Source organism: Melospiza melodia, chromosome 15 (genome assembly GCF_035770615.1).
Source record: "Melospiza melodia melodia isolate bMelMel2 chromosome 15, bMelMel2.pri, whole genome shotgun sequence".
Taxonomy (NCBI): Eukaryota; Metazoa; Chordata; class Aves; order Passeriformes; family Passerellidae; genus Melospiza; species Melospiza melodia.
Window position 1 is genome coordinate 5796203 of NC_086208.1, and position 24368 is coordinate 5820570.

The following is a 24368-nucleotide window of genomic DNA, read 5'->3' on the forward strand; positions in this document are numbered from 1 at the left end:
CTGTATGGTAGAGATGGTCTCAGGTCTTCACACTTGAAGGCAGCTCTTCTCCTCGCTGGGCAAAGCCCAGATTACCTCAGAGAATGTCAGGAATTGAGGAGAGAAAGGAAGGGCTCTCCTCTTCTGAACACAAAGTGACATGCAGTCAATCATATTGGCAGTTTTCTCAAATTACATTTTAGAATGTTTTGTGCTAAAAAGGACTATGGTAATGTTCCAAGAAACCAGAATTTAGAAGAAACTATTTTTATTAATCAGCAGTCATCGGTGTGTGCGACCCATTCCTTTAGGAACACCCGAGTTGCCCACATGATCCAACCTGTGTCAGCTGAGGCGTTTGCTCTTGCCCCCAACATCCTGCACGTGACAAACCTCCACTGCAGCCCCCAGCTTGTGCAGCTCACTCAGCCACAGCACCTGCTTGGGAGACAGGCGGTCATTGGGGCCCTTCACCTCCACCAGCTACAAGGAAAGGGACATGGTTACAAGTGTGTCCCTGGAGGAACTGAAGGATCACTAGCTCCCACACAAGGAGTATTTTTAACAGCTGTTATTTGCAACAAAAATAATGGAGATCTTAGCACAATGGAGGGTCCAGTGGGTGCTTAATTATTACTCCATATTTCAAAATTTAACTGTAAGAGAATGAAATTTTATATAGTAAATACCCACCAAAACAAAGAGAAGCCCTGGTGAATGAAGATCTCTCATACTGCAAAATCAAATGTCTGCACCCTCACCTGCTCCAGCTGATGCTGACAGCAGCTTATCCAGGTGCCCTAGAGAACTAATTTCTGCTATTCAGCTCTGTACCATAAACACATAACAAGCTGCTCCAACAGATGAGACGTTCAATAGTCCTCTAGCAGCTATTCCACTACTGTGCAAGGCACCATCCATGACTGTTTACTCAATTTCTGTAGCAGACACAGACACAGTTGCTGTGGACTCAAATAGTGCAGATTTTGTCTAAGTGCTGCCAGAAGAACTCCTTGCTAACAACAGTCAATATGTGGCTGATTGTAACAGGTGCTTTAGATTATGATTAATCAAAGACCTTTTCTCAGCACATGCTGAGCATGTCTGCTCCCTAAACCCACTAGAGGAGCAGATAATCACCCAGTGCTCCATGGGGGCAAGGAGGCCGAGCTGCAAGAAGGAAATCACCATTTGTGTGGGCTGACTAGGGCAGGGTTTTACCCTGGGAAGGCAGCTGAGCACTGGGTATTGGAGTTTTACACTGGGAAGGCAGCTGAGCACTGGGTACTGGGGTTCCACAGAGGGAAGGCAGCTGAGCACTGGGTATTGGGGTTCCACAGAGGGAAGGCAGCTGAGCACTGGGTATTGGGGTTTTACACTGGGAAGGCAGCTGAGCACTGGGTATTGGGGTTTTACACTGAGCACTGGGTATTGGGGTTCCACAGAGGGAAGGCAGCTGAGCACTGGGTATTGGAGTTTTACACTGGGAAGGCAGCTGAGCACTGGGTACTGGGGTTCCACAGAGGGAAGGCAGCTGAGCACTGGGTATTGGGGTTCCACAGAGGGAAGGCAGCTGAGCCCTGGGTATTGGGGTTTTACCCTGGGAAGGCAGCTGAGCACTGGGTATTGGGGTTTTACCCTGGGAAGGCAGCTGAGCACTGGGTATTCCGTGCTCCCCACCCACCTTGAAGTGCTGGCTGTGGGAGCGCCACACGAGCAGGTCGGGCAGGCCGCCCCGGCAGTGCCGCAGGTCCCTGGAAAGCCGCTGGAAAACACCACTCAGGAACCTCCCTCCAAGGCAGGACACCAGGCTCTGCAAGAGAGGCTTTGCTGGTTGGTTTGGTTTGGTTTGATTTCCTGCAGAACCATTTCCCAGCCCTCACAAGAATACTGTTCCAAGAATACTGCATGGCCCACCTCAGCTCTTTGTTCAGTCTCAGGAAACGTAACAAGAAACATAAGTAGATGTTTCTTACATCAATTTTCCTGCTGTGCTCTCAGCTACCGTTACAGGAAAAGTGACCATATGAGAAAATTGTAACACTACTTGTGCAGGGATTTCAGCACAATAATCCCTAATTCCAATTCCTGCCTCCCACCACTCTCCATCTGCCACGGCTCAGTGCCTCAATAAAGCCACGAGAACACCAGGGCCATGGGTAATTGAATGTCAAGCCTAATTGGAGTGCCCATGCTGGGCAACAGCCACTTACCTGGACTTGCTGGAGGGAAGTAAAACGTCCCCAGTTAACCAGGGCTGCTGCTTTTCCCTCCTGAGTGCTCCAGACGTCAGCAACCAGCTCTGCCAGCGTCTCTGAGGAAGCTGTGTGAAGCTGCTGGAGCCTGGCCTCGATGACAGCCCTCCTGTTCTCATAGAAGCTGTCAGTGTATAAATCCAGGGGGGATGTCTGGATGAAAGGGTAAATCCAGCTCTCAGGAACTGCCACCACAGCAGCTGTTCCCAGAATGACAATGTCCTGCTTCATATTTTTCTTAACTACAAAGTCAATCAAACATTGAACTGATTTATCTAGAACATGACCACCATAAAAATATTTATTAAATGGGAAAAATATTGCACCCAGTGCCAGTGCAACAAACACTGGCCACATCTTGGTCTCTGCTCTGCTGTTTTGAACCCTAGACAGAGATTTCCTTTAACAGACAAAGAATCCTGTGCACTCCCAGCACTCTGAGCAGTAGTTCCAGGTGGATCTGGGACCGGGATCAAGACAGCTCAGGCACAGTGAGCAGCGTGAGGTGAAAGAACAAAGCCGTGATGAAGCCGGGGCGGATCCCCCAGCGGCCCCGGGCCAGCACTGCACGCTCAGGGTGCGGAAAGCCCCTGCAGCAATTCAGCTTTAACTCAGCTTTGGCGCTGCTGAGCAGGGAGGGCCCGAGAGCCATTTCCAAAAGCAAATGCAGAGTGCTTAGGAAACAGCCTTACAGAAACGGCTGCCACACACAATCCCACAAAATACAATAAATCAAATATAACAAATAATAAAATGAAAGAAACACCAAGATCTGTCTGGAAAGTCCCTCAGAATAAAATGTTAATCTAATCCCATATAAGATTTTAACATGGTTACTGAGTCTACAGCAATGGGAAAATAAATTAACTAAAGAAAGCCTTTCAAAATTACCTGATAGGAATTTCTGAACACGTCAGGTATGTCATCCATGAAAATGATATCCCACATCAGAATCCCATACAATGTAATAAACGTTGAGCCTTCCCCATGAATACCTAAAGGGCAGAGTTTAATAAAAATGGAAACATTAATTCCTACATCAATGTCATATGAAGAGGTACTGAACCATCATGACCCAAAGCAGAAATAATCTGGCCACGTTCAGGTTCATGCCAGCTGGTGTCAGCTGCAAATGCAGCTCATTCTGCCCCATTCCCCAAGCCTGCTGCTCCCAGGGCAGGGGCCTTCAGCTGCAGCACAGCTTCCATCCCTGCCTGGCCCCCACAAAGCTTACTGGGCTAACACTGACAATCACTGGAGCTGTTCCACAACAGTCCTGTGCCAGGTGCTCTGGGATGACCCTGCTCGAGCAGGAAGGGTGGACCAGATGACCCTACTGTGAGCCCTCCCAACCCAAACCATTCAGTGGTTCTGTGATTCTGTGAACATTTCTATCTATATGAACATAGGGAAACATATACATGTATGACTATATATATGTGTATATATATGTATATGTATGCAAACACAAGGAAATACTTTTTCCCTGTGAAGGTGATGGAGCACAGGCACAGGCTGCCCAGGCTGCTGTGGACTCACTCTCCTTGGGACACTCTAAAGCAGGACATGGTCTGGAAGAGCTGGCTCTTGAGCTGAGGTTGGAGCAGGTGACCCCCAGAGCTCCCTCAGGCACTCTGTGAGGCGTGTTTGTTATTAGTCTGTTAGTACACACATTATCTAGAGCAGTATGTGTAATGTTACCCATCACACATACAGATCCCAGAGTATGTATGTAATTATACACCATATAATGTAGTGTATGTGCATTATACATGCAGGGTACCTCACACATATGAGAGAGAGCATGTGTGTGTTGGGGTGTGTGCATGGAGCTGGAATGGCCATTGTGGATCATCACTAAATCACACATGGCCACTCACACTTGGCTCAAAACTGAGCCAAGAAGACCAATGGCGAGTGGGTGGGAGTGAGGAACTGAATGGGGATTTCAGCACAATTCTCCCTGATTCTAAATATTGTTCCCTTCCTCTTTACCTTTTTCTGATGTGGCCACTTTTGCTGCAACAGTATTATCAATAAAATTAAACTATATTAATATATATATTTTATAGAAAGGCACAAATTTTATCTTCAAAAATAACTTGTCTACCTTTTTGTATTTTGTTTTTTTTTCCTGTAAAACAGACCTATATATTCTTACTAGTTGATGGCTTCATAGCTCCTAATTTGTAAAAATACATTAAATACTACCAATAGAGCCTTTTCAATAAATCCTGCAGTGTTTGTGCTATTGGTACATCCTGTTCTCATGTACATCTAGTAGCAATAATCAGTGGAGGTTTGCATTTCATTAGTGACACTCCTTTGAATGATAATGCTAGAATTTTAACCCAAATTGTTTTACCCTTAGCTGTTCAACAGTAAGGAAGGCAAAGTAAGTGATTTTCTGTGTAGATGAAGAAAAAACACTGGGGTTTTTCCTAATACATTTGAAAACCACCTTTGGTAAATGAAGGCAGCAAATCATTAAAGCAGGTCAGGTTGAAAATACATGTTAGAGCACTTTGGTAAGGAAGTGATGTATTAGAGGTGTTTGGGAAGGAAACAGAATCAGCCTAAAATAAATAGTTTCTTTACTTATTCCCACAGTTATTTTACTGCAAAATACCCCCAAAGCAACAGCACTGTTACCCTGATCGAAGCCATTCCTCCTGTAATGAGTTAATGCCAGCTCCTCAACTGAGCACATGACTGTGGATACACTGCAGTCCTGGCCTCCTTCTCCATCACCAATATCCTCCATGAGGAACACAGATTTTCCCATTCCTGTCTGAGGACACATCTTTCCACTGATTGTAACCTGAACATATTAAAACATTTGGTTACTTTCCAGCATCACATTGAAAAAGCTTTAGCCCAAAATCCCCTTTTCAGATTTCTTAAAATCAGAACTAGATTTGTTTCCAAAAATTAACTGAATAAAATTTAACCTGTCATTCCTTTGAAATCATCCTCTTTAGCTTTCATAAACCGGCACATTTTTAAGAAAATAAATGTCTAGCAAAAATTCTGGGCAGATGGGAATGTAGCCTTTCTATACGCAGGACCAGGAACAAAAACATGGAAAAATGAGGAGACAGACCTGGGCAGAGACAAAGAGGGGCTGCAGGGAGACATGGTGAGGAGGCTGAGAGAGGAAGTGAGGCTCTGCTCTCATTTTGCCCAGACAGAGTTATCTTTATAATGGTATGGAAAAGATAGATTTTTTAAAAATCCATTCTAATATGATGCAAGTGCCCTACACTGAATATTTGCATAACACATATTCAGAGTGCGTAACTTCCAAAGGTTCCTAAAATTACAGTGGCATCTTTTTTAGCCATTAATCTAATGCTGACAACATGCTAAGGTTACTATTACTTTTTCTGTCACACAGAACGCTTGGCCTGCAGCCACCAGAGGCAATGCACTGATCTGATCAGACTCTTCAGCCAGAAAGGCTCTGAGGGCATTACTGATAAATTACTGGAGTTTATGGATGATCACATCCATAACAAATACAAAGCAATGCAAATTAGATCAGCGTACAGCTGACTAACTTCAGCTAAGAAGCTGACCAGTGCAGAAGTATTTGATTACAAGAGGCTTTTGTTTTAGAACAAAAAACCACATTTGTGTTCCTCTTCCTGCACCATGTCAGTCAGAAGCTGGCGCACGGCTTGTAACAAGTCTCCCAGATTACTTTTCCTTGTGTGAAGTAAGAGAGCTCAGGAGGAGCTGCAGCTCCTGCTTACGTGAGTGACGTCGTGCACGGTGAGGAGGGGCAGGTCCTGCAGCAGCCCCTGCAGCCGCCTGCAGCTGGGGGAGTCGCGGATGCGCAGGGCGCGCTGGCACAGCGCCAGGCGGTGCCCGGTGCGCACGGCCGCGTCCGCCAGCGCCCTCCGGATGCAGCCGATGGCCTGGCAAACAGAGGGCACAAACAAGGGCTCACTGAGACCTCTGCACCCCTCTGCACCCCATTGCATCCCTCTGTGCCCCTCTGCGCCCCACTGCATCCCTCTGCGGCCCTCTGCGCCCCTCTGCAACCCTCTGCACCCCTCTGCAACATTCTGCCCCCCTCTGCGCCCCTCTGCAACCCTCTGCACCCCTCTGCATCCCTCTGCATCCCTCTGCACCCCTCTGTGCCCCTCTGCGCCCCTCTGCACCCCTCTGCATCCCTCTGCAACCCTCTGCAACCCTCTGCACCCCTCTGCAACCCTCTGTGCCCCTCTGCACCCCTCTGCATCCCTCTGCAACCCTCTGCGCCCCTCTACGTCCCTCTGCAACCCTCTGCACCCCTCTGCCACCCTCTGCACCCCACTGCATCCCTCTGCGCCCCTCTGCAACCCTCTGCACCCCTCTGCACCCCTCTGCGCCCCTCTGCAACATTCTGCATCCCTCTGCGCCCCTCTGCATCCCTCTGCAACCCTCTGTGCCCCTCTGTGCCCCTCTGCAACCCTCTGCAAACCTCTGCACCCCTCTGTGCCCCTCTGCAACATTCTGCAACCCTCTGTACCCCTCTGCAACATTCTGCACCCCTTCGCACCCCTCTGCACCTCTCCGCTCAAGAGAAATTGAGTCACAAACATGTGAGTGTAAGAATGAGCATGCAGGACAGCACCAGCTTGCTAACTGAGTGGGAAAGTTCTAACCAATCAATAACATTTTGCACAAGGAGGGTTCTGGATTCAAATTTATACTAGTACAGTAAAAAAAATTCCTCTCAATTTCTACTAATCAGTATAAGATAACAAAATTGATTCATTTTCTTAGTTGAAACTGATTGTCTGACCTTAGGATTCCTAACAAAATCTGCATTTTTAGGAGACTCTACTCCACTGTTCTTTCCGTAAGAAATACTTTAAAAAAGGTTTTCAGACAATGCCTGCAGTGTTTCCAGCTTGCCAGATACCTTCTTAGTGTTTTTCAAGTGCTGATGTAAGTTCAGAGCCAGCCGATCCCACCATCTCCCTCTGCTGTCAGTACAATACACATCCTGGGCCAGGAGGCTCTGCAGCTGCTGCACTGCTTCCTGTAGCAATGGGATTGCACCTTTATTAATTGGGTTACACAACCAAGTTCAAGTTAGCTTGTCACTTTCCCTTCTAATTAATGAATAGTACAGAAACTTTGTCCTGGACAATCCAAACCTACTTTTTACTCCACTACCCAATATACCCATTTCAGATCCATATGTGTATCTTAAAAACTCTAGAAAAGAGATATTTTTATGTAAACTTTAAGGTTAACTGCAAAAATACAGCATTTTTATCTTTATTGTATATGAAAAATATCTTAAGTATTACTTGTTGCTTTGTTGCAGAAGTGAAGTCTTTTTCTAAATAATCTGACTTACTTTAACATGTAAGTCAGAGGCCTTTGGAGATGTTAATTCCTTAAGGAAGGGGCAGAGATTTCTAGAAGAATTCTCTTTCAAGATTTTTCTTATTTAAAAGCAATAGCCAAATCTAGTGAAACACAGGTATCTTTAAATAATGAAACAAGCATATCTCAGCAATAGTTTTATGGTGCATTACATCTTAAAAATCCTAAGTAAATCTTAAAAGCATAAGCAGAAATCAAAACAATTTAAAACTTTCTAAAGCAGACCAAAAAGGGGACACTTTTCCCTTAAAAGTAACTTGTTACTAGAACTGTAGCAAGTACTGGCAAACATTACCACCATTTTCCAGCCACTTTAGAAATGTAAACTGATGTACAAAAATTGAGCACATATTTCTATTCACTTTACCTTATACTTGTGAAGTCTCTGCAGAATTTCAACTCCTTGAGAAAGGATTCTTGTGTACACCCAGCCAACTGTGAAACGCCGCAGGTAATCAGGTAAAGTTCTGTGATAGCTGAAAAATAAGAGCAGTTCAGACCAACTGAATGATGTCAGTTTTACTAAGAATGTTCATACCTAAAGCATTTACCAAACTAAATGTTTTATATATCCAAATTTATCTGAAATTAGTATCCCAGCTGCAAAGTCAAGAACCCAAAGGTAAGGCAATAGTTTGGCTTAGGGAGCAGGTGCAAGCTGCACTTGTGCACAGCATATTTTAGTTTCAACATCAGTAGAATTATCAGGTAATCAGTTTTAAAACAGACAGAGAACAGCAACTTACTACATCACATATTGTTACCAACTCATTCTCATAAGTCAGCAGTTCCAGTTCAGAAACAAAGCTGAACAAAAGAAAAGCACTCGAACAGGAATTTCCTGCCATAAAAGAAGACCAACATCTTTTCAGTAGGCACCTCTGTATTTCATGACAAAGTCTTTTGAATGCCTTTTTAAATCAAAAAATATTTTTCCACTGTCTTCAGAGTAAACAACCCTCTATGAATATTATTTTAAATCAGTTGCCATGGAACTGAATATAATGCCAAGTGTAAGGCTTTAACTTGTGGTATGTCATTAAGTCAGAAACCAAAATAATTAAAAGAAAAACTGATGAAGAACACTTCAAACCCAATAAATGTTATTTCAGGTCTCAGATATTTAGTAACATTTCCTGAGCAACACCCACTAGGAAATCTAAAGACATGAATAACCCAGCATGTTTTCCCATAACATTTGCAACATCTTTTGTTCACAGTCAATTTTCTGCTTATTGCCATTTGTTTGAAAGCCATTTAAAAAACACTATGACAAGGGAAAAATAAGGCTCCTATCCTCCTGCACTCCTATCCTCCTGCACTGGCACATAGAACAGAACTGTTTCAGTGCTATATCCATGCCTACCAACTCTTTCTCAAGATTTTACAAAAAAGGTCTTTTCATATTGTAACTTAAAAGCTAAACAATCAGGAAGTTCCAAGCTTTCAAGAGCATTAAAGTCTCTTGCTTTATCAGGTTAAATAACATCTCTAGTTGATAAGCCTCTCTCCAAAGGAAAAGTACCCAAGGTAAGATAATACACTTCACAGTTTCCAGATCAGTACCTCAAAGAGGGGTGATTCTTCAGTTCATTCCAGGTTTCTTTAGCATACAAATAGAGATTATTGGCTTCTTCCCAGTTCCCATTTACCATTGCAGTGGCTATATCATTTGACAGATGAACAGCAGTTGCATACCTGTGGTAAAAATCCACAACTTTATTACACTTGCAAAGCATCTACAGTTGAAAGAAATAAATTATTTCCCTTACAGTCTCTAAAGACATTAAACCATGCAGCCATCTTTATTCTCAGTCTTGTGGGATTAGCAGAGTTTAAACTAGCAAGGAACATTATGTTTAAATTTATTTAACACTAGAGAATATAATTTTTTTTATCTCAGAATCAGCACAGCAAATGAAGAAACAGCTTTCATCACATGATCATGAAGCAAATAAATAAGCTATTTTGTTCCAAAATGCAAGCCACTGTGACTTACAAGTCCTACCTCAATACAAAAATGTACTTAAAATAATTGCAAAATTAACACTTCTACATATTTACATCTGGAGTTCTACATTTGAATTCTTATTTGCCTGCACAAGTGCTGCAGTAAAGCTCTTTTAGAAACGAACAGATTTCCAAGCTGCCAAAGCCCTCCCTACCTGATGAGATCCTCTCTGTCCTGGAAGACCTGTGTTTTCCTGTTTACAGTGTAACTGGGGAACACCATGTGCCCCATGTTTGCCCTGAGCACTGTGGAGAGCAGGCCCTGACCAGCACTGCCAGCCTCCTCCTCCTCCAGCGACTCGGGCAGGGCAAACAGCAGCAGCATTCGGGAAAAGACAGCCCGAGCCTCCCTGCACACCCTGACACATCTTCCAGCCAGCTCCTTCACCCTGCAAGGACAAATCAAAATATTATACATGACTTGTTAAAACTAAAACATACTGAATGAAGCATGAGAAATTTTTTTTTCAATCCAATTAATGCACAATCTTGATTTCCCTTGAAAGAAGCAGAGTATGCAGTTTAGTATTTACTCTTCTCTTTGACTCACTGTGAATTGAAATGTAATGCCACGCTTTTTATTAAGAAATCTACTAAATGCATTCCTCTCTTGAAAAGGCATCTAGATTTCAGTCATTTGAAGCACAACTTCCGTTCACCTGCAAAATTTATCTGTAAACATTTACCTCTTCAAAATCACTGTCCCAATACCAGCCTGACTCCTGCTGAAGATGGAACGCTGCTTTGACAACTTCAGAAAATCATCCACGAGTTGCTGTTTCTGACCATTTGGGTTTGGCAAGTGAAAGATTTTTGCCAGTGTTTTTAGCTCAGGGGCTGAAAGCAAATCCAACCCTTCACACAGGTCTTCCAATTCAGATTCTAAAAGTAAAATTATCCACATATATTCACTGTGTCATATTATTGTGTCAAGCAACAGTTCACAGTGCATTCATACAACCTAGTACCAATCTAATGATTTAGGTTTGATGCCCCAAAGATAGGCTGGAAATAAAACCCCATAGACTGTAGTCCATAGAGCAGGTATTTGTTTATTGCAGCACTGCAGGTGAGGGGGATTTCTCCACCTTACTCACCCACCTTTGGTATATTTATATATATTGCTATACCACCTGTGGCATATTTATACAGTAAGTATTTCTCAGTGTTACTCTGTCACTATAACATCATCACACAGGTGGCAGAACTAATTTACATGGTATGATCTTTTGCACTGTGCTTGCACCTCAAGGGGTCTTTAATAAGGCTTCCAAAGTCTTCTTCACATCTGAACTTTTCCACTTTGTTTTTGGAGCATACAAAGTTACCTCATTCCTTGGTCTGTCTGGTCCTAACCTGTCTAAATGCTTTATTTTGTGGCTAACTGGCTTTACATTTACCAATTTCTCCTTAACTATACTTATCTATCTCTAAAGGTATCTACCTGGTGAGTTATTTTCTTCTTTTTTGTCTATTCAGCATTAAGGACTAGTTAACCATATACTCCATTACATTGTATAGAAGTTATTTATATCTGGTTATATAGGTATAAAAAAGTTATGATTTGGATTATACAGGTATAAAAAGCTGTGATTCAGGTTATACAGGTATAAAAGTTATGATTCAGGTTATATTGATATCAGATAATATAGATATATAAAAAGTCATTATTTAGGTTATATTGATATCAGGTTATATAGATATATCAGGTTATATTGATATCTTACAACTCAAGCTATATTAGCACCTTGTAACTTTGACCTAAGTTATACGGGCATCAGGTTCTTCAAAAATGCATTAACAATGCTATCTGGTTCACCCTGAAATTCTTCTGCACCTTCTTCTGGACCTTTACACAGGTCTACTTTGAAGGAAAGGAATAACCAGAAAAAGAACACCCTTCCCAACTTCAAAACAACTGCTAAGATTAAAAAATTCTGTTGAGTTATAAAAAACCACTGTTCAGAAAAGCTGGTCTTCTCCATTATCTAATCTGCACAATTTGTATTTTCACAAGACCACTCGTCCACCTGAAGCCTTTATTCTGCTCCTCTATTCTCTCCCCAAGGCACAGACAAGCATGCACTGCATTGATCTCCAACCTGACACAACTTCACATTTTATTTGTAGTATTTTAAAGGTTTATTAATGCTGGCCTTACCTGTTTGTAGGAATCTGGCTTCAGCCAGTTCTTCAATGATTGGTGACAAATCCACACTTATCTCCCCATACTCTATTTTGTTCACCTTTAACCAGTTCAGCTTGCGTTGAAAAAGTCTCACATACAACTTCTGCCCACCAACTGCAAATGTCATTTAAAGCAGGGAAGGACAAAAAGAAGAGTCAATTCTAAACACAGTACTAGGCACAATCACCACATTAATCTGAAAAACCATTTTGATGCACATACTCTCTAAAGCACATTTTAAATCTCCCTGTGTTCTACAAGCAGACTTGGTAAAATACCAGACTTACCTTTCCAAGTAATTCATAAGTTCATTAGAATTTTTAAGTCTTGTGGGTAGAAAAGTATTACAACATGTTTTGTAGATAATGGACATTACTAAAATGCCTTTTGACATGCTTACCCTTCAAGAAATATTTAGTTTTATAGAAAAAGAGAACTTCATTTTTCAACTCTGCATTTTGTGTTGGTTAAGTAGGTCTTTTTGCTTTGTTAAAGAGTCACTCAATAACCAAATATTTCACGCTAGAGAACAAAAGAAGCTGCAGTCTGACAGAATAATTTCATAATCACAGAATATTTCTCTGTGCAGCATTCTTCAGGTCCTTATTTTTCCAAAGATAAGCCAAATTATACTAATACATCTACTGAAAGAAGACAATGAGAAAAAAAACTCCTATTCATTTGATTTTTATCAGGGATGTATTCTTTTAAAGTACCTTTTAGAATGACTTTTTAAATACTAACAATGCTGAAATTCAACAAAATAGCTTATTAAATTTTAACTGAAAATAGTCTAGCTATTATTACTACATTCAACAACCTTTTGACTACTTAATTCAACCCCCATTAACTTCTAAATTTTTTACCCCTGTCTATTGCTGCTTAACTGAAACTGATCATTAATAAAAAAACTGAAACACTAAAAGATCTAGACATGCTTAAGAAATGGCAGATGAACATTAAATGTTTATTTAACAATTCTCCTGTCCTTATAAGACTTTTTCAGCCTTTTCTTTAATAGAATGTTTCCAGGATCAGTTCACTGGGAGAACTACATTCTCACATATAAGCTTGTCATTTTCTCTGTGGGGTTTAACTCCTTTAAAGTCTGTCCCCAGTTTTTATCATTCTGGAGAGAGGAAAAAGGTTAACACACCAACATTCCTTCTCCAGGCCATGGAACTGAACAAACTAGGGCTGCAATAATAATTTCATAATAAGCTTCATAAACTTACACTGAGTTAGAGACAGCTCACTGAAGAATGGTAGGTATTTCTGCAGAAAATAATTAAATACTGGAAAATATTTATATTCAAGCAACTTCATTGCACTAAACAGGTGTGTGTTGGGCTTTTTTGTGTTATGACAACAGAAATGGGTAGACACTTCTCATGTGGGACAGATAACTCATCTACCTGAACTTTTAAAGTATCCTGCCTGGTATTTCTTGAAGGCAATGACATCCATCTGCCAGTTGTCCAGGATTTGTTATCTATTGACTTAGTGCTATCCTCTCACTTCTCACAGCTCAACTGCTGCATCTTTCCTACCCTGCAAAGAGAGATTGTTTCATCCAGCGCAGACATGGATTTATCAGCACCACCTTACAGTAATTCTTCCTGTATTCCCAACTCACAGTACTGAAAGAGAAACAAGAAGCTCTCTTATCTATCAGAACAAGGTCCTGTTACTGATCAGTGTTGTTCACACCCAGGGAACTGTGGAAATGGGGAAGGTGTATCCTGAACATCTCTTTTAGTGTTTGTCAAAGCAGCCAATGCCAGCATGCATTACTGGCCTAACAGTGAGTTTATTCCTGGATCTTTGGATGCAAACAACGTGCACCTACTGCTTGCCTCAGAGAGCCAGTAATAAGACTTATGTTGCTTTCTTTCTTTATATATTCCCCTTTAACCACCACAAGATAAACAAGGCATTACCAAGCTCCAAGCTGTCCCTGCTGTAATATTCTTATGGTCTGGAGTGCTCTGCAGACCCCCCTGCTTTGGCTGCTTGTGCCCATGGCCAGCTCAGATCCACCAGGCTGCTGGGAGGGCTGAGGGAGGCTGTGTCCCCCCATTCCCTCAGGAACTGCACCTAACTACATTAGCAGAGTTTATTTTAAAAAAAGGGGTACATCTCCTGAGAAGAAGCAGCTTCTTCCCTTAAAAAATTCATCAAGTTACATGGTCAATTGATTTAGCACTTCTGACATTAAACTATGTAAGAATGTTCCACTACAAGAGCGAATGTGGAAATGTATTTAAAATAAAAAGATACCTGATAATTTGTAGAACTTGGTTACAATGTTCAAATCTTGTTCATTAAATAGTCTGACATCATCTTCATTCTGCAATACTGCTCGCAGCACTACTAGAAAGTTCTGGAGGTAGTAGGGGTGACCAGGAGAGCTGGGCACAGAGAGGACCTCATCTATTTTGTCTAGAATGTCCCCAGTGGAATCCTGAGATTCTGACTTTTCCACAGTTTCTAACAGAGGATGGTTCATGTCATTCTCAAAGTCTTCAAGAACTTCCACAGGAAGTACCTCTGCATCATCCCTGCCAAAGCAATTTTCTGTCCCACTGTTCACTTCTGTCTTTGAAGGAGTAACCTCAGTGTGAGGCTGAGTCTCTATGTCCAAATTACTGGTCAGCTCTGCTGAAGTGTGGATGGCCAGAGATGTTTCACATCTATTAGGACTAAGTATCCCACCTTCAGAGCAGCTTTCTGCTTTGGTGCTCCTAGTACCAGATGGGAATCTTTTGTCCTTACTGTTATCAGCCAGTAATTGCACTTGAACCATGTCCACAAGGTCTTCTTGATTACATTTGTTTATTTCATTTTGAAACTCGGGTTCCCTCTTTGAAAAATGTTCCTGGTGCTCTCTCTGAGAAGGCTGATTTTCTTTCTGAGAACTCTGCCCAGCATCAGTCTCATCCCCATCATCATCATCAGGGGCTGCAGCCCTTCCACAGGCACTGAGAACAGCTGGAGGTGAAGAGTTGATCTCCTCATACAGGACCTGCTTTCCTCCCTGCAGGCAGCGTCTCCTGGACAGCTTGGCAGACAAGCTTCCCAAGGAGACTGTTCTAACTGTTCTGGCCTGGGATTCACTGTTCTCACTAAACACTGAACTATGATTGCTGAAATAAGGACTAGTCTGTTGAGCTGCACTCCCTCCTCCTTTCAATAAATTACTCTTGGAAGGACTTGCTTCTAGATTTAAGACATTTTTGGAAAAATATGAGCTGGAATTATTGCTCAGATTTGCAGCTGGGGGACTCTTATTCCTAAAAGAAGTCAGTGTAGCATCAATGGCACCAATCTCACCACGGTTTCTCTGACATGTTTCATCAATGTGCTTATTTATTCCGTATCTTGGCACCAATTGCCCACACATGGGACAGCTAACTTTGGCAGGGGGAACATTGTTAAAAAAGGAAGTAATGGAGGATGATGCTGAAGGTGTAGATGGCGTTCCCGTAACTTCCACCTTTTTTGTTGTCTCCTTTTTTTTCTTACTTTTACTGAGTGACAAACTTGTTTGGGATCTTTTGATTCCTGAAGACCTAGCTTCTGCCATTACAAAACTTCACAGCGATTACGTGGCCCAGACAACTCCATTCAGGCTACATTTCTTTATTCTGCAATACTTAAAAGACTTTCCTTGGCTTTTCCTTTTCCATCTGTAATCTTCTGACATGCCTTGAAATAAAAAATACATTGAATGAGTGGTCTTCCAAGGTACCAGATGCAACCAAGATGAACAGAAGAGAGGCAGAGAAGTCAAGCAATCCTTAACTTACAATGCTACTGTCCTTTAGCTTGCCTTACCACACAGGGAAGCATACCACAAGAAGCTGAGCGCTGCAGCTGCCTTTAAATGGCTTAATAAATAGAAAAGTAATCTCAAGCTTGCATTTACATCAGCAAGTGAACCTGGAATTCAAATAGGCAAGTCCTGTAATTTTTACAGAATAGTCAGAGTTGAAAGGCATCCCCGGAGACCATCCAGTCCAGCCCCGCTGCCCAGGCACCTGGAGCAGGTGACACAGGAACCACCCAGGTGTGTTTGCAATGTCTTCGGAGAGGGAGACTCCATGACCACCCCAGGCAGCCCTCCCAGTGCTCTGCACCCTCAGCGGGCAGTTCTTCCTCATGCTGAGGTGAAACTTGTTGCGTTTTAGTTTATGGCCATTGGTCCTCGCCCTGTCGCTGGGATCATTTTATCACTGTCTTGTTTGCTGCTGACAGGCTATTTTCGGTGCCAAGCACTCTCTGGGCTATCCTGCAGCCCTCACCCTCACGGCAGCCGTGCCGGTGGGCCCGGGCCGAGCTCTGCCAGGGCCGGGGCCCAGGAGCAGCCGTCTCTCTGGAGCCGCTCTCCAGGTGCTCCGGATGGCGGGGCCCAGGTTCCCGAGAGGCTCCAGGGGCTGCCATTCTGGCATGCCCGCCCCTCGCCGGCCATTCCCGCGCTGGGACGCCCTCAGCCGCCCGTACCCCGGGTAAAGGGGCCCAGCCGGAGCCCCCCCAGCCCGCCCGGCCTCCCGCCCTTCCCCACGCACCGGCACCGCAGCCGCGCGTGTCCCGCCGCTCCCGGGGCCGAGCGGGGCCAGGCCGCGCCCCGAGGGCCGGGCCGGGGCCGCTCCGCCCGCCGCCAGGCCTGAGCAATGCAGCGCCGATGGCCGGCACCGCGCTCCCTCACACAGCGGGGCTGCCGCAAACACCCGCCGCAGATTCAAAACTTCCTTTTACGACAACGCGTGGAAAACAGCTGAGGGCCACAGAAGCAGCAACTAGAGGTTTATTTTGTTGGTGGTGAGTTTTTTGTTTGTTTTTTTTTTCTTTTCAGCAAAAAGCAAATAGTGAAATATTTTCACCCTGAGGCTAATTGTTCGTGTAGACTCTGACATGGTGCTGGTATGGGAGATTATTCCTCTGAGGGATAAAAATACACATGAACCTCATCCCTGCGTGTCAGTGTAAGCAGGGAGGTGCTGAGGAGGGATCAGGCCCTGCTTGGTGCTGCCCAGCAATGGGACAGGCAAAGGGCAGAAACTGAGACACACAGGTTCCACCTGAGTGTGAGGAAAAACTTCTTCATACTGTGCAGGTGACTGAGCTGGGTCAGGCTGCCCAGAGAGCTGGGAGTGTGTGGAGTCTCTCACTGGAGCTGTTCCACAACAATCCTGAGCCCTGTGCTCTGGGGTGACCCTGCTGGAGCAGGGAGGTTGGACCAGATGACCCCAGAGGTCCCTTCCAACCCGAACCATTCTTGCACTCCATCTAAGTTAAAAACTTCCTAGCTCTGAGTTACCACAGGCTTAAAAATATTTTGTGTCCTCCCTTTTTGCCAATCACAATTTCAGAATTTCTGTAATTTAAATGCCTGGATAGATCCTGAGTTCTTCAATAAATGCAGTTCCTCCTGCTATAGATCTAGAGCTATTAAAACAGCAGATACAAAGCTCTGGGCTATAGATTAAAGAGACTGTAAGTCACAGCACATGTCGAGTATTTTACACTGTTACATATCTGCCCACACCAAGAATCTTTCTTTTTGGAACGAATCAGAGTTCTATGGTAGAAAATAAGAGTGAAATCTATAGAAAACTGTCTGAACATCACCTTAGAAGTTCATAAAGTATTTTAAAGATCAACACAGAGTAAAACCTACTCAAATTCAGAAAAAAAATTTAATATATACAAGATGTATATATGTATGTACCTGTATAAAAAAGGTAAATTACAACTTTAGTTTATGAACAGAGATTGCTTTCTCCTTCTTCTGTTTCTTTTTTAATTTGCTGGCATCTTTGATTTGCATTCTCACTTGATCTTGTAGCTGAGAAAAGAAGGCCTGGGATGATTTCAAGGCCTTGTCTTTACCTTCATCCTGTCATTGGACAAAACATTTGTTATAACCAAGAAATGTATAAACAGTACCATTATATTACTTACTAGTTACTCAAGCATAATGGTATTTCAGTTAAAAAAGATCTGGTAACAGATTTTCAAAGGATATTGTTCACCACATTTTTAGTCCACCCCTGCTATCTAAAGAAATAAAGATTACATTCTCTTCCTATGTAGCAATTAGCCTGATAGGTAAGAGCAGGCATCAAGAACAGATCCTTGCACATCATGAACTACAGCAGGGTATCTGTACTTTGTGTTCTACTTGCCTTCTGAAAAGGTAAGTACAAACATCTGGAATAATGAAGTTATGTTTCCTATTAGTTTCTAATACTTCAAAATTTCAGATTTTTTGAGTTTTATTTAAAAGGCACCATAAGTGGTTCACGAGTTTACTGTTTTATAGCCTGCAAAACAATATCAATCTGATGAGATTATAGGGAAGGCTCCACAATAAGGACAAAGTTAAACAGGAATATTGTATTACAAAACAGTTTAAATTACCCAAAGCTTATACAGAACACAGAAACCTCAATGTGCATTCAAGCAGTCCCACTTGATGAAGTGGAATGGCGTAAATGCAGGAAATAAAGAAAATATATTCGCAGGAACATCACTTTATGAACTTTGAAATAAATAGAAAAGTAGCACCTCACACAAAATCATTTCTGCCTGATGAACATACTTTTATAGAGTAATTGTATCATACAGCTTTTTCACATTTTTCCAACCTTATACTTGTAATTCTTCGGGATAAATTTCCTTTCCTCTCTAGAGAAAAATTATCTGTCCTTGGAAGTTTAGTCTTACCTTGAGCAGAGATGCTTTGCCTTCTTTGGTAAGCCTTTTTAATTTTGCTGCAGCAGCTTTTTTGCTGAGTTTTGTGCCTTGTTCTGGTTTCATCTTTTCCAGAAGCTTCTGACGTTTCTCCCTTTCCTTTCGCTTCATACGTTTGCGGAGCTTTTTCCTTCTCAGTTCTCGTTTTTTGTCTGTGGGAGTCTTTTCTGCATCAGTTTTTACATCACCAGCTTTGTTCTTTTCCTAAATAAATCCATAACAGTGCAAAAAACAAGACTCACTTCACAGAACTCACAGAGCATTTCCAATATTTCAGGTGAGAGCTCAGGATAAGGCAAAGGCCAAAACCTGACAAAAGCTGGGAAATGAGATTTGTACAACTGATCCAGGACATGCTAATTGCTCTGCTCTAGTGTTGTTTAGCTTTCCCCCTCTCAATACCCAAATAAATATTGGGAAAACAATGACCATCATAGAACAGTTAAGATCAAAAACAAAGCATAGTATTATGGCCTACTGGTGCCAAATAAATTTTACTACTTCCCCAGTCAGAAAAAACCACCAAAACTAAAACCCCAAAAACAAACAACTAAAAAAGCAATCAAACAAACAAACAAAAAAACCACCTCAGCCCTCAAAACCTCCCAACAACCATCAATGCTAAAATTCTAGGCCAAAAAAGTCCACAGGGTGAGGAAGCACCCACCAGGATGGGAAGGGCAGAATTCCCAGTGATCTGACTGACTTACAGATTACATCCTTCTGTAATCCCCTAATGCCATTTTATATTTACCTTGATCTCCTCTGGTGCTAAGAGAGCAGCATCACTAACAGCAACTGGTGCTACTTCTTCCATACTTATAGCTGGAAGGTTGGACACGATTTTAACTTCTGGCACCGGCTGGAAATAAAGAGACACATTCAGGACTGAGCACAGCTCCTCAGCAGCTGTCAGACAGCTGAAGATCACAACTAGCTGGGTTTGTTTAGAGGCAATCACAGTGCATTTAATATGAAATAAGAATGAGCTCAGGAAACACCAAAGTTTACTTTGTTTACCATTTCTGGAATGTATTTTAAAGTATCCAATTAAAAAAAGGGAGAAAGCCCCCAGCTTTATAAAACTTATGCACTTACTGGTTTGGGTGTGAAGTGGAAATTACAAAGTGCATCCAGCTTCTGGAAGAGTGAATCCATCATTTCCTGAATTTCTTTGTGTTCAGGATTTTCTTCCTCTTCAGTCTTTTGCTGCATTAAAAATGCAATGTAACTGTAACACCATTCATAAGGCTACTTTACTTTAGCAAGACTGGTAACAACACAATTTACAATCCAGAGCCCTTTCTCTGGTGAATATTCAGGGAAAGACTAAATTACTTCTACTTGGAAATGCATAAATGAAGGCACAAGAGTACAGAGTGTGAACTTCAAACCCAAAGGAAAAGCATGGTTTGTGTTACCTGGTGAAGTTTCATGTATTCTTGCTCGTAGATTTCAGCCAGACTCAGTTTACTCTTTTCATGATCCAAACTGATCCGTTTCTTGTACTCAAAAGCTTCCTCTTTGGGTTTCTCTTTTGGTACTACATCATCCCATGCCTGAGAAAGTCATAAAGTAAGGACCAAGTGCAACTACAGCCAAGTACCAGCTACATCTTACTTAGAACATTTTTCAATTATTTATCTGGCACATTAACTACTTTATGCATGTAGCATCCCAGGACTCATCAAGTTTCACACTTTCATTAAAAGAAAAGTAATAAACATTATAGCTCTGCTTGTGTCCTTGGTTTTATGAATGAAGGCAACAACTATAACAAGTTACAAACTGTTCCTCATCTTTTTAAATTCAATGAACAGTAACACTCAACATGCTGCGAAATACAAATTTTCTGTCAGTGGCTTTGAAGCAAAATGAAGCAAACAACTGAGTTTTGGTCAGTGTCAGACTGCTCAGAGCACCAGTTATGGTAACAGCCAACAGTTACAGGCTGGCTTTATATTCCACATAAACTCCTTACAGTTTTATCTGCACACAGTCTGCTTTGAAGTGCACTAAAACACTAAAATCCCTGGTGTATAACAGGGATATAAAAATAGGGCTCCTCAGAAATCTAAAAACACATTCATCAAGACAAAAGAACAAAACAACCAGTTGCAGAAATTAAGATAATTCGACACCCAACATTGGAAATGCTTCCAACTCATCCTTGGAATGTGCCCTGTGACTCAAGTCTATGAACAATGTAAGGAGGAACAGTAAGATAATATTAACCTCATCCAATATTCTCTGCTTGATGAGATCTTCAAGCTGAAAAGTCGTTTCTTCTGTGATCACAGGTGCTGAAAGGAAAAGGCAAAGAATTTTAAGATTAATGTTTCTCCAGCAAGAAATAGGTCTTGTTCTATAAAGAATAAACTGCAGAAAAAGAAAGCAAAGCTTTCACAAGAATGTAGCAATTGAAGGTGGAGTAAGTAAATATAAAAAGTAAGTCCTATTATGTGAGGCTGATAAAATTTACAATTTCCTGTAGTTTCCACTGTGCAAATGCAGTGTGAAGCAACCTCAAAATCACATCAAGAAGTTTAACCTGGTGTCCTCTTGAGTCCCAGGTGTTTGCAGCAAGCTCAAAGGGCAGAACACCCAGCAAAGCCCTGTCCCTCCTTACCCATTCTCACTGCATGGTCAAAGAGCACTGTTTCTTCCAAAAGGCTGTTCTCAGGGCGCTTCTGCCCAGTCACTTCTCCTTTCAGCTGCCAAGGCTTCTCCTCTAACAGTGCTTCTTCCAAGCTCTTTATTTTTTTGCTCATCTGGAAAACACAATTTCCTAGGAAGTTTAAACCAGAGCTCACTTGTAAACTCACAGCAAAAAAATAGTATGTATTTCAGGTACATGAGGGAATATATGATTGGAGATGTATCTATGTAGTTAAACCACATGTTTTCCATAAATTTTAAATCCCCTCTTTGTATCTGCTGGACTCTGAACAAATGAAACAGTCAGTAAAAAAAATTATTTGCCACTGTTTTGAAGTATTAGCCAAATAAAATATGAATAAACCCCAAAGAAAACCAAACCAAAATTACCTTTTCCTGTCTCTTCTCAAATGAGGACTTTATTTCACTGGGACTGATGTCCTTCTCTAATTGTGCTTCAGTTCCATCTTCTGTTTCACTGTCATCTGGCAAACTGAAAGTTACTTTTTTAGAAGCTTCTTTACTTCTCATGTGCTCCACCATTTCATCTATATCCTCAAACCTGTAACAATAACATTTAATATAAAATAAAAGTTGAGAAACCTTTATAATTTTTCACATGAAGATATTTCAGCCCTTAGATGTTTACCTGTTACAAGTAACTTACAGTTTACAACAGCTCTCAAGGATCCCCCTAAAGGTAGAGGACACTAGGGAAACTTCTGGATAATAAGAATAACTCTTATTCTTAAATAAGAACTTATTTAAACTCTTAAATGCTTTATTCAAATAAAGATCAAGGGATAATATTTTAAAAATATAAATAAGGTGAGAACACAAACCATGAACATACAACAGTTAACTGAGAATGGCAAACCATGACCAGAGTGAGTGTGATATTCTCAGTATTTTCTGTTTTACTTTAGTGTAAAATTATGAGGACACCTGCATTTTACTTACTCAGACATGCTTTCTTCATTTTGCTCTTCAATGGCACTGTCTGCTTCCTCTTCCTGATCCTCTTCAGCATCATTAGCTACTAAATCATCATCACCATCATCATCATCAGCTGGATCAAAGAAATCTTTGTATGTCATATCTCTGGAACTTTTAATTGGCTAAAAAGGTGAGAGGGAAAGAAAAACCCAAACAACAAACCACAGCTGTTAAGACTGACAGAAAGCAAAGGGTATTCTGTCTTTTTGAGTCTTTAGTGCCTGGGGAACAGCACTGCCTGTGCAACAGTAATTCAGGGCAGTGATGCATTAACCTGTGGTAGGATGCCACAGTAAAGCTGATTTCTTTTCCTGGTGTTTACAGTTCTCTACCATTTACACATACAGAAGCCAAGGAACTGTAGATTTTGCCAAATACTTGTTGGAATGCACACTAATTCCCTGGGCATATTTCTTACTTGCTAGTGAGAATGCCTGGTAAATATTGAATAATAAAATACTTATTTTTGAATCAATTACTCATCAATTTAAGTTGTATCAGAGGTACAAGGCCACATCCCTGGGAAAAGCCCTTTGCTCTGCATCAGCCACCTCAGTGATCTCTAACTGCCAGATGCTGAGTGACAAATCTTAATTTGCTGGGTCACCTATTCTGCAATTCTCAAGGTCTCTGATTTCCCGTGGGTATCATCTCTTCCTTTATTTATGTAAAGGCCCAGGGCCCATGTCAGGAGAGATTGGAATAGCAGGATACTATGTCCTTCTGCACCAGGGAATTTTCTTACCTTTAACTGTTAAAATAAAGCTTCAGAAATAATCATTAGTCACATAAACAAATGTAACTTGGCAGTTTCTACACAGAGTTAAACACTTTATGGTCATCCTAACAGATGCCAGATTTTGATTTAAAGAAAAAAACTTACTTTGACTTTAGCTTCTTCAGAGTCTTCCTCATCATCTGAGATAATGTCTTCAAAATAATTAATGTCATCATCTTCTTCTTCTTCCTTGTCTTCCTTCTCTGCATGTTCTAAAAAAGCTTCCATCTCAGCTAGCTTAAAAAACTTGTCATCCACTATAGATTTCCTTCCCTTCTTTCTCAGTGTGGTTTCCTTGGCTGTTTTAGCTTGTTGCTCCAGAGCTTCAATATCAAAGTCAATATCAGAATCCTCATCACTGTCTTTCTGCATTATGCTTTCTCTGACTTTACTTTGCTTTTCTTTAGCTTTAGTTTTATTTTTATCTTTATCTTTTGAATGAACATTCATCTGTTCAGTTTCTGCTTCCATTATGTTGTCTTCCAACTCCTTGTCACTGCTGGTCTCTGCACCAGAGCCATCCTCTTCCTGGTCTGAGAGAAGGCAAAGATCTTCATCCTCGGCATCCCTTGCAATGGATTTCTTGAAGAAATTGAGAACTGCATGGTTCTGGAGCTCTAGTTGCTGCCAAATCTGTTCTTCATCAAAATTTTCTATTACCAGCTCTTTTAGAGGGCCCCCACGAACAATGTTACTTCCTTTATTCAAATCGTAGAGAGTCTTCGTCATTGCTCTGAAGTCGGCAGCCAGCCCATCCTGCACACTGAGAACACAAAAATAAAAGTTTAGCACTTTCCATGAAGCCAATCACAGTTGTACCCGCTGTGGTTCTCTGTGCTACAGAACAGCACTTTCAATGGTGACTGCTGCGGCTGGACATCCCCCACACGGCGTGGAGCACTGCTACTACACAGGCATGAGGAAAAACACTAAACTCTTAATCCTTTCACCTTTATTACACTTCGTATGTGAAGCAGCAGCTGGACAGAAAATTCCAGCTTTCTGCAGCCGCATCTTACAATATGTTGATCTGATTTAAGCACTCCAGACCTCGTGGGGAAGCGAACAGTTCAGCAGCAAACACCTCAATGGTGCAAGAGCCAGACCCAGGTGGCTCAGAGGTAACTGCGCTTCCCACGCCTCACTCCTCAGCTCTTACACCTGGCCAGGCTCCGCCAGGCCTTTCTCTACGGCTACCAATGCCCCCCCGCCGCCCCGCGGTACCTGAGGAAGCGCTCGGGGCGCGCCGCGGCCGCTCCGGCCACCCTGAGGCACGTCTGGATGCCCTGGAGCCCCGGCAGCGCCGGCACCGCCGCCATCGCGCCGCGCACACGTGCGGACCGGCACCGCCTCCGCCGTGCCA

The 24368-nt window shown here is 42.1% G+C and overlaps 2 protein-coding genes across 3 annotated transcripts; both read right to left on the minus strand.

The window, feature by feature from the left end:
* Nucleotides 1-230: 230 nt before the first annotated feature.
* Nucleotides 231-15424, minus strand: FAN1 (FANCD2 and FANCI associated nuclease 1). The gene is made up of 13 exons (XM_063169536.1): nucleotides 14098-15424; nucleotides 11791-11931; nucleotides 10316-10511; nucleotides 9785-10018; nucleotides 9186-9317; nucleotides 7987-8095; nucleotides 7147-7266; nucleotides 5990-6154; nucleotides 4887-5055; nucleotides 3126-3229; nucleotides 2193-2387; nucleotides 1664-1792; nucleotides 231-462 (listed from the first exon to the last, which is right to left on the minus strand). Exons 1-13 carry the CDS (start codon nucleotides 15401-15403, stop codon nucleotides 325-327), a joined length of 3138 nt encoding a protein of 1045 aa, XP_063025606.1. The 5' UTR covers nucleotides 15404-15424; the 3' UTR covers nucleotides 231-324.
* On the minus strand, nucleotides 15416-24343 carry MPHOSPH10 (M-phase phosphoprotein 10). Of its 2 annotated transcripts, XM_063169540.1 has the most exons (12): nucleotides 24230-24343; nucleotides 23111-23768; nucleotides 22192-22349; nucleotides 21622-21793; nucleotides 21203-21344; nucleotides 20809-20876; nucleotides 19995-20132; nucleotides 19672-19782; nucleotides 19328-19435; nucleotides 18547-18777; nucleotides 17549-17716; nucleotides 15416-15525 (listed from the first exon to the last, which is right to left on the minus strand). In XM_063169540.1, exons 1-11 carry the CDS (start codon nucleotides 24322-24324, stop codon nucleotides 17567-17569), a joined length of 2031 nt encoding a protein of 676 aa, XP_063025610.1. In that variant the 5' UTR covers nucleotides 24325-24343; the 3' UTR covers nucleotides 15416-15525; nucleotides 17549-17566. The 2 variants fall into 2 exon arrangements, with proteins under 2 accessions (XP_063025610.1, XP_063025609.1); XM_063169539.1 differs by lacking the exon at nucleotides 15416-15525 and having other exon boundaries at nucleotides 17498-17716.
* Between the last annotated feature and the right edge of the window lie 25 nt (nucleotides 24344-24368).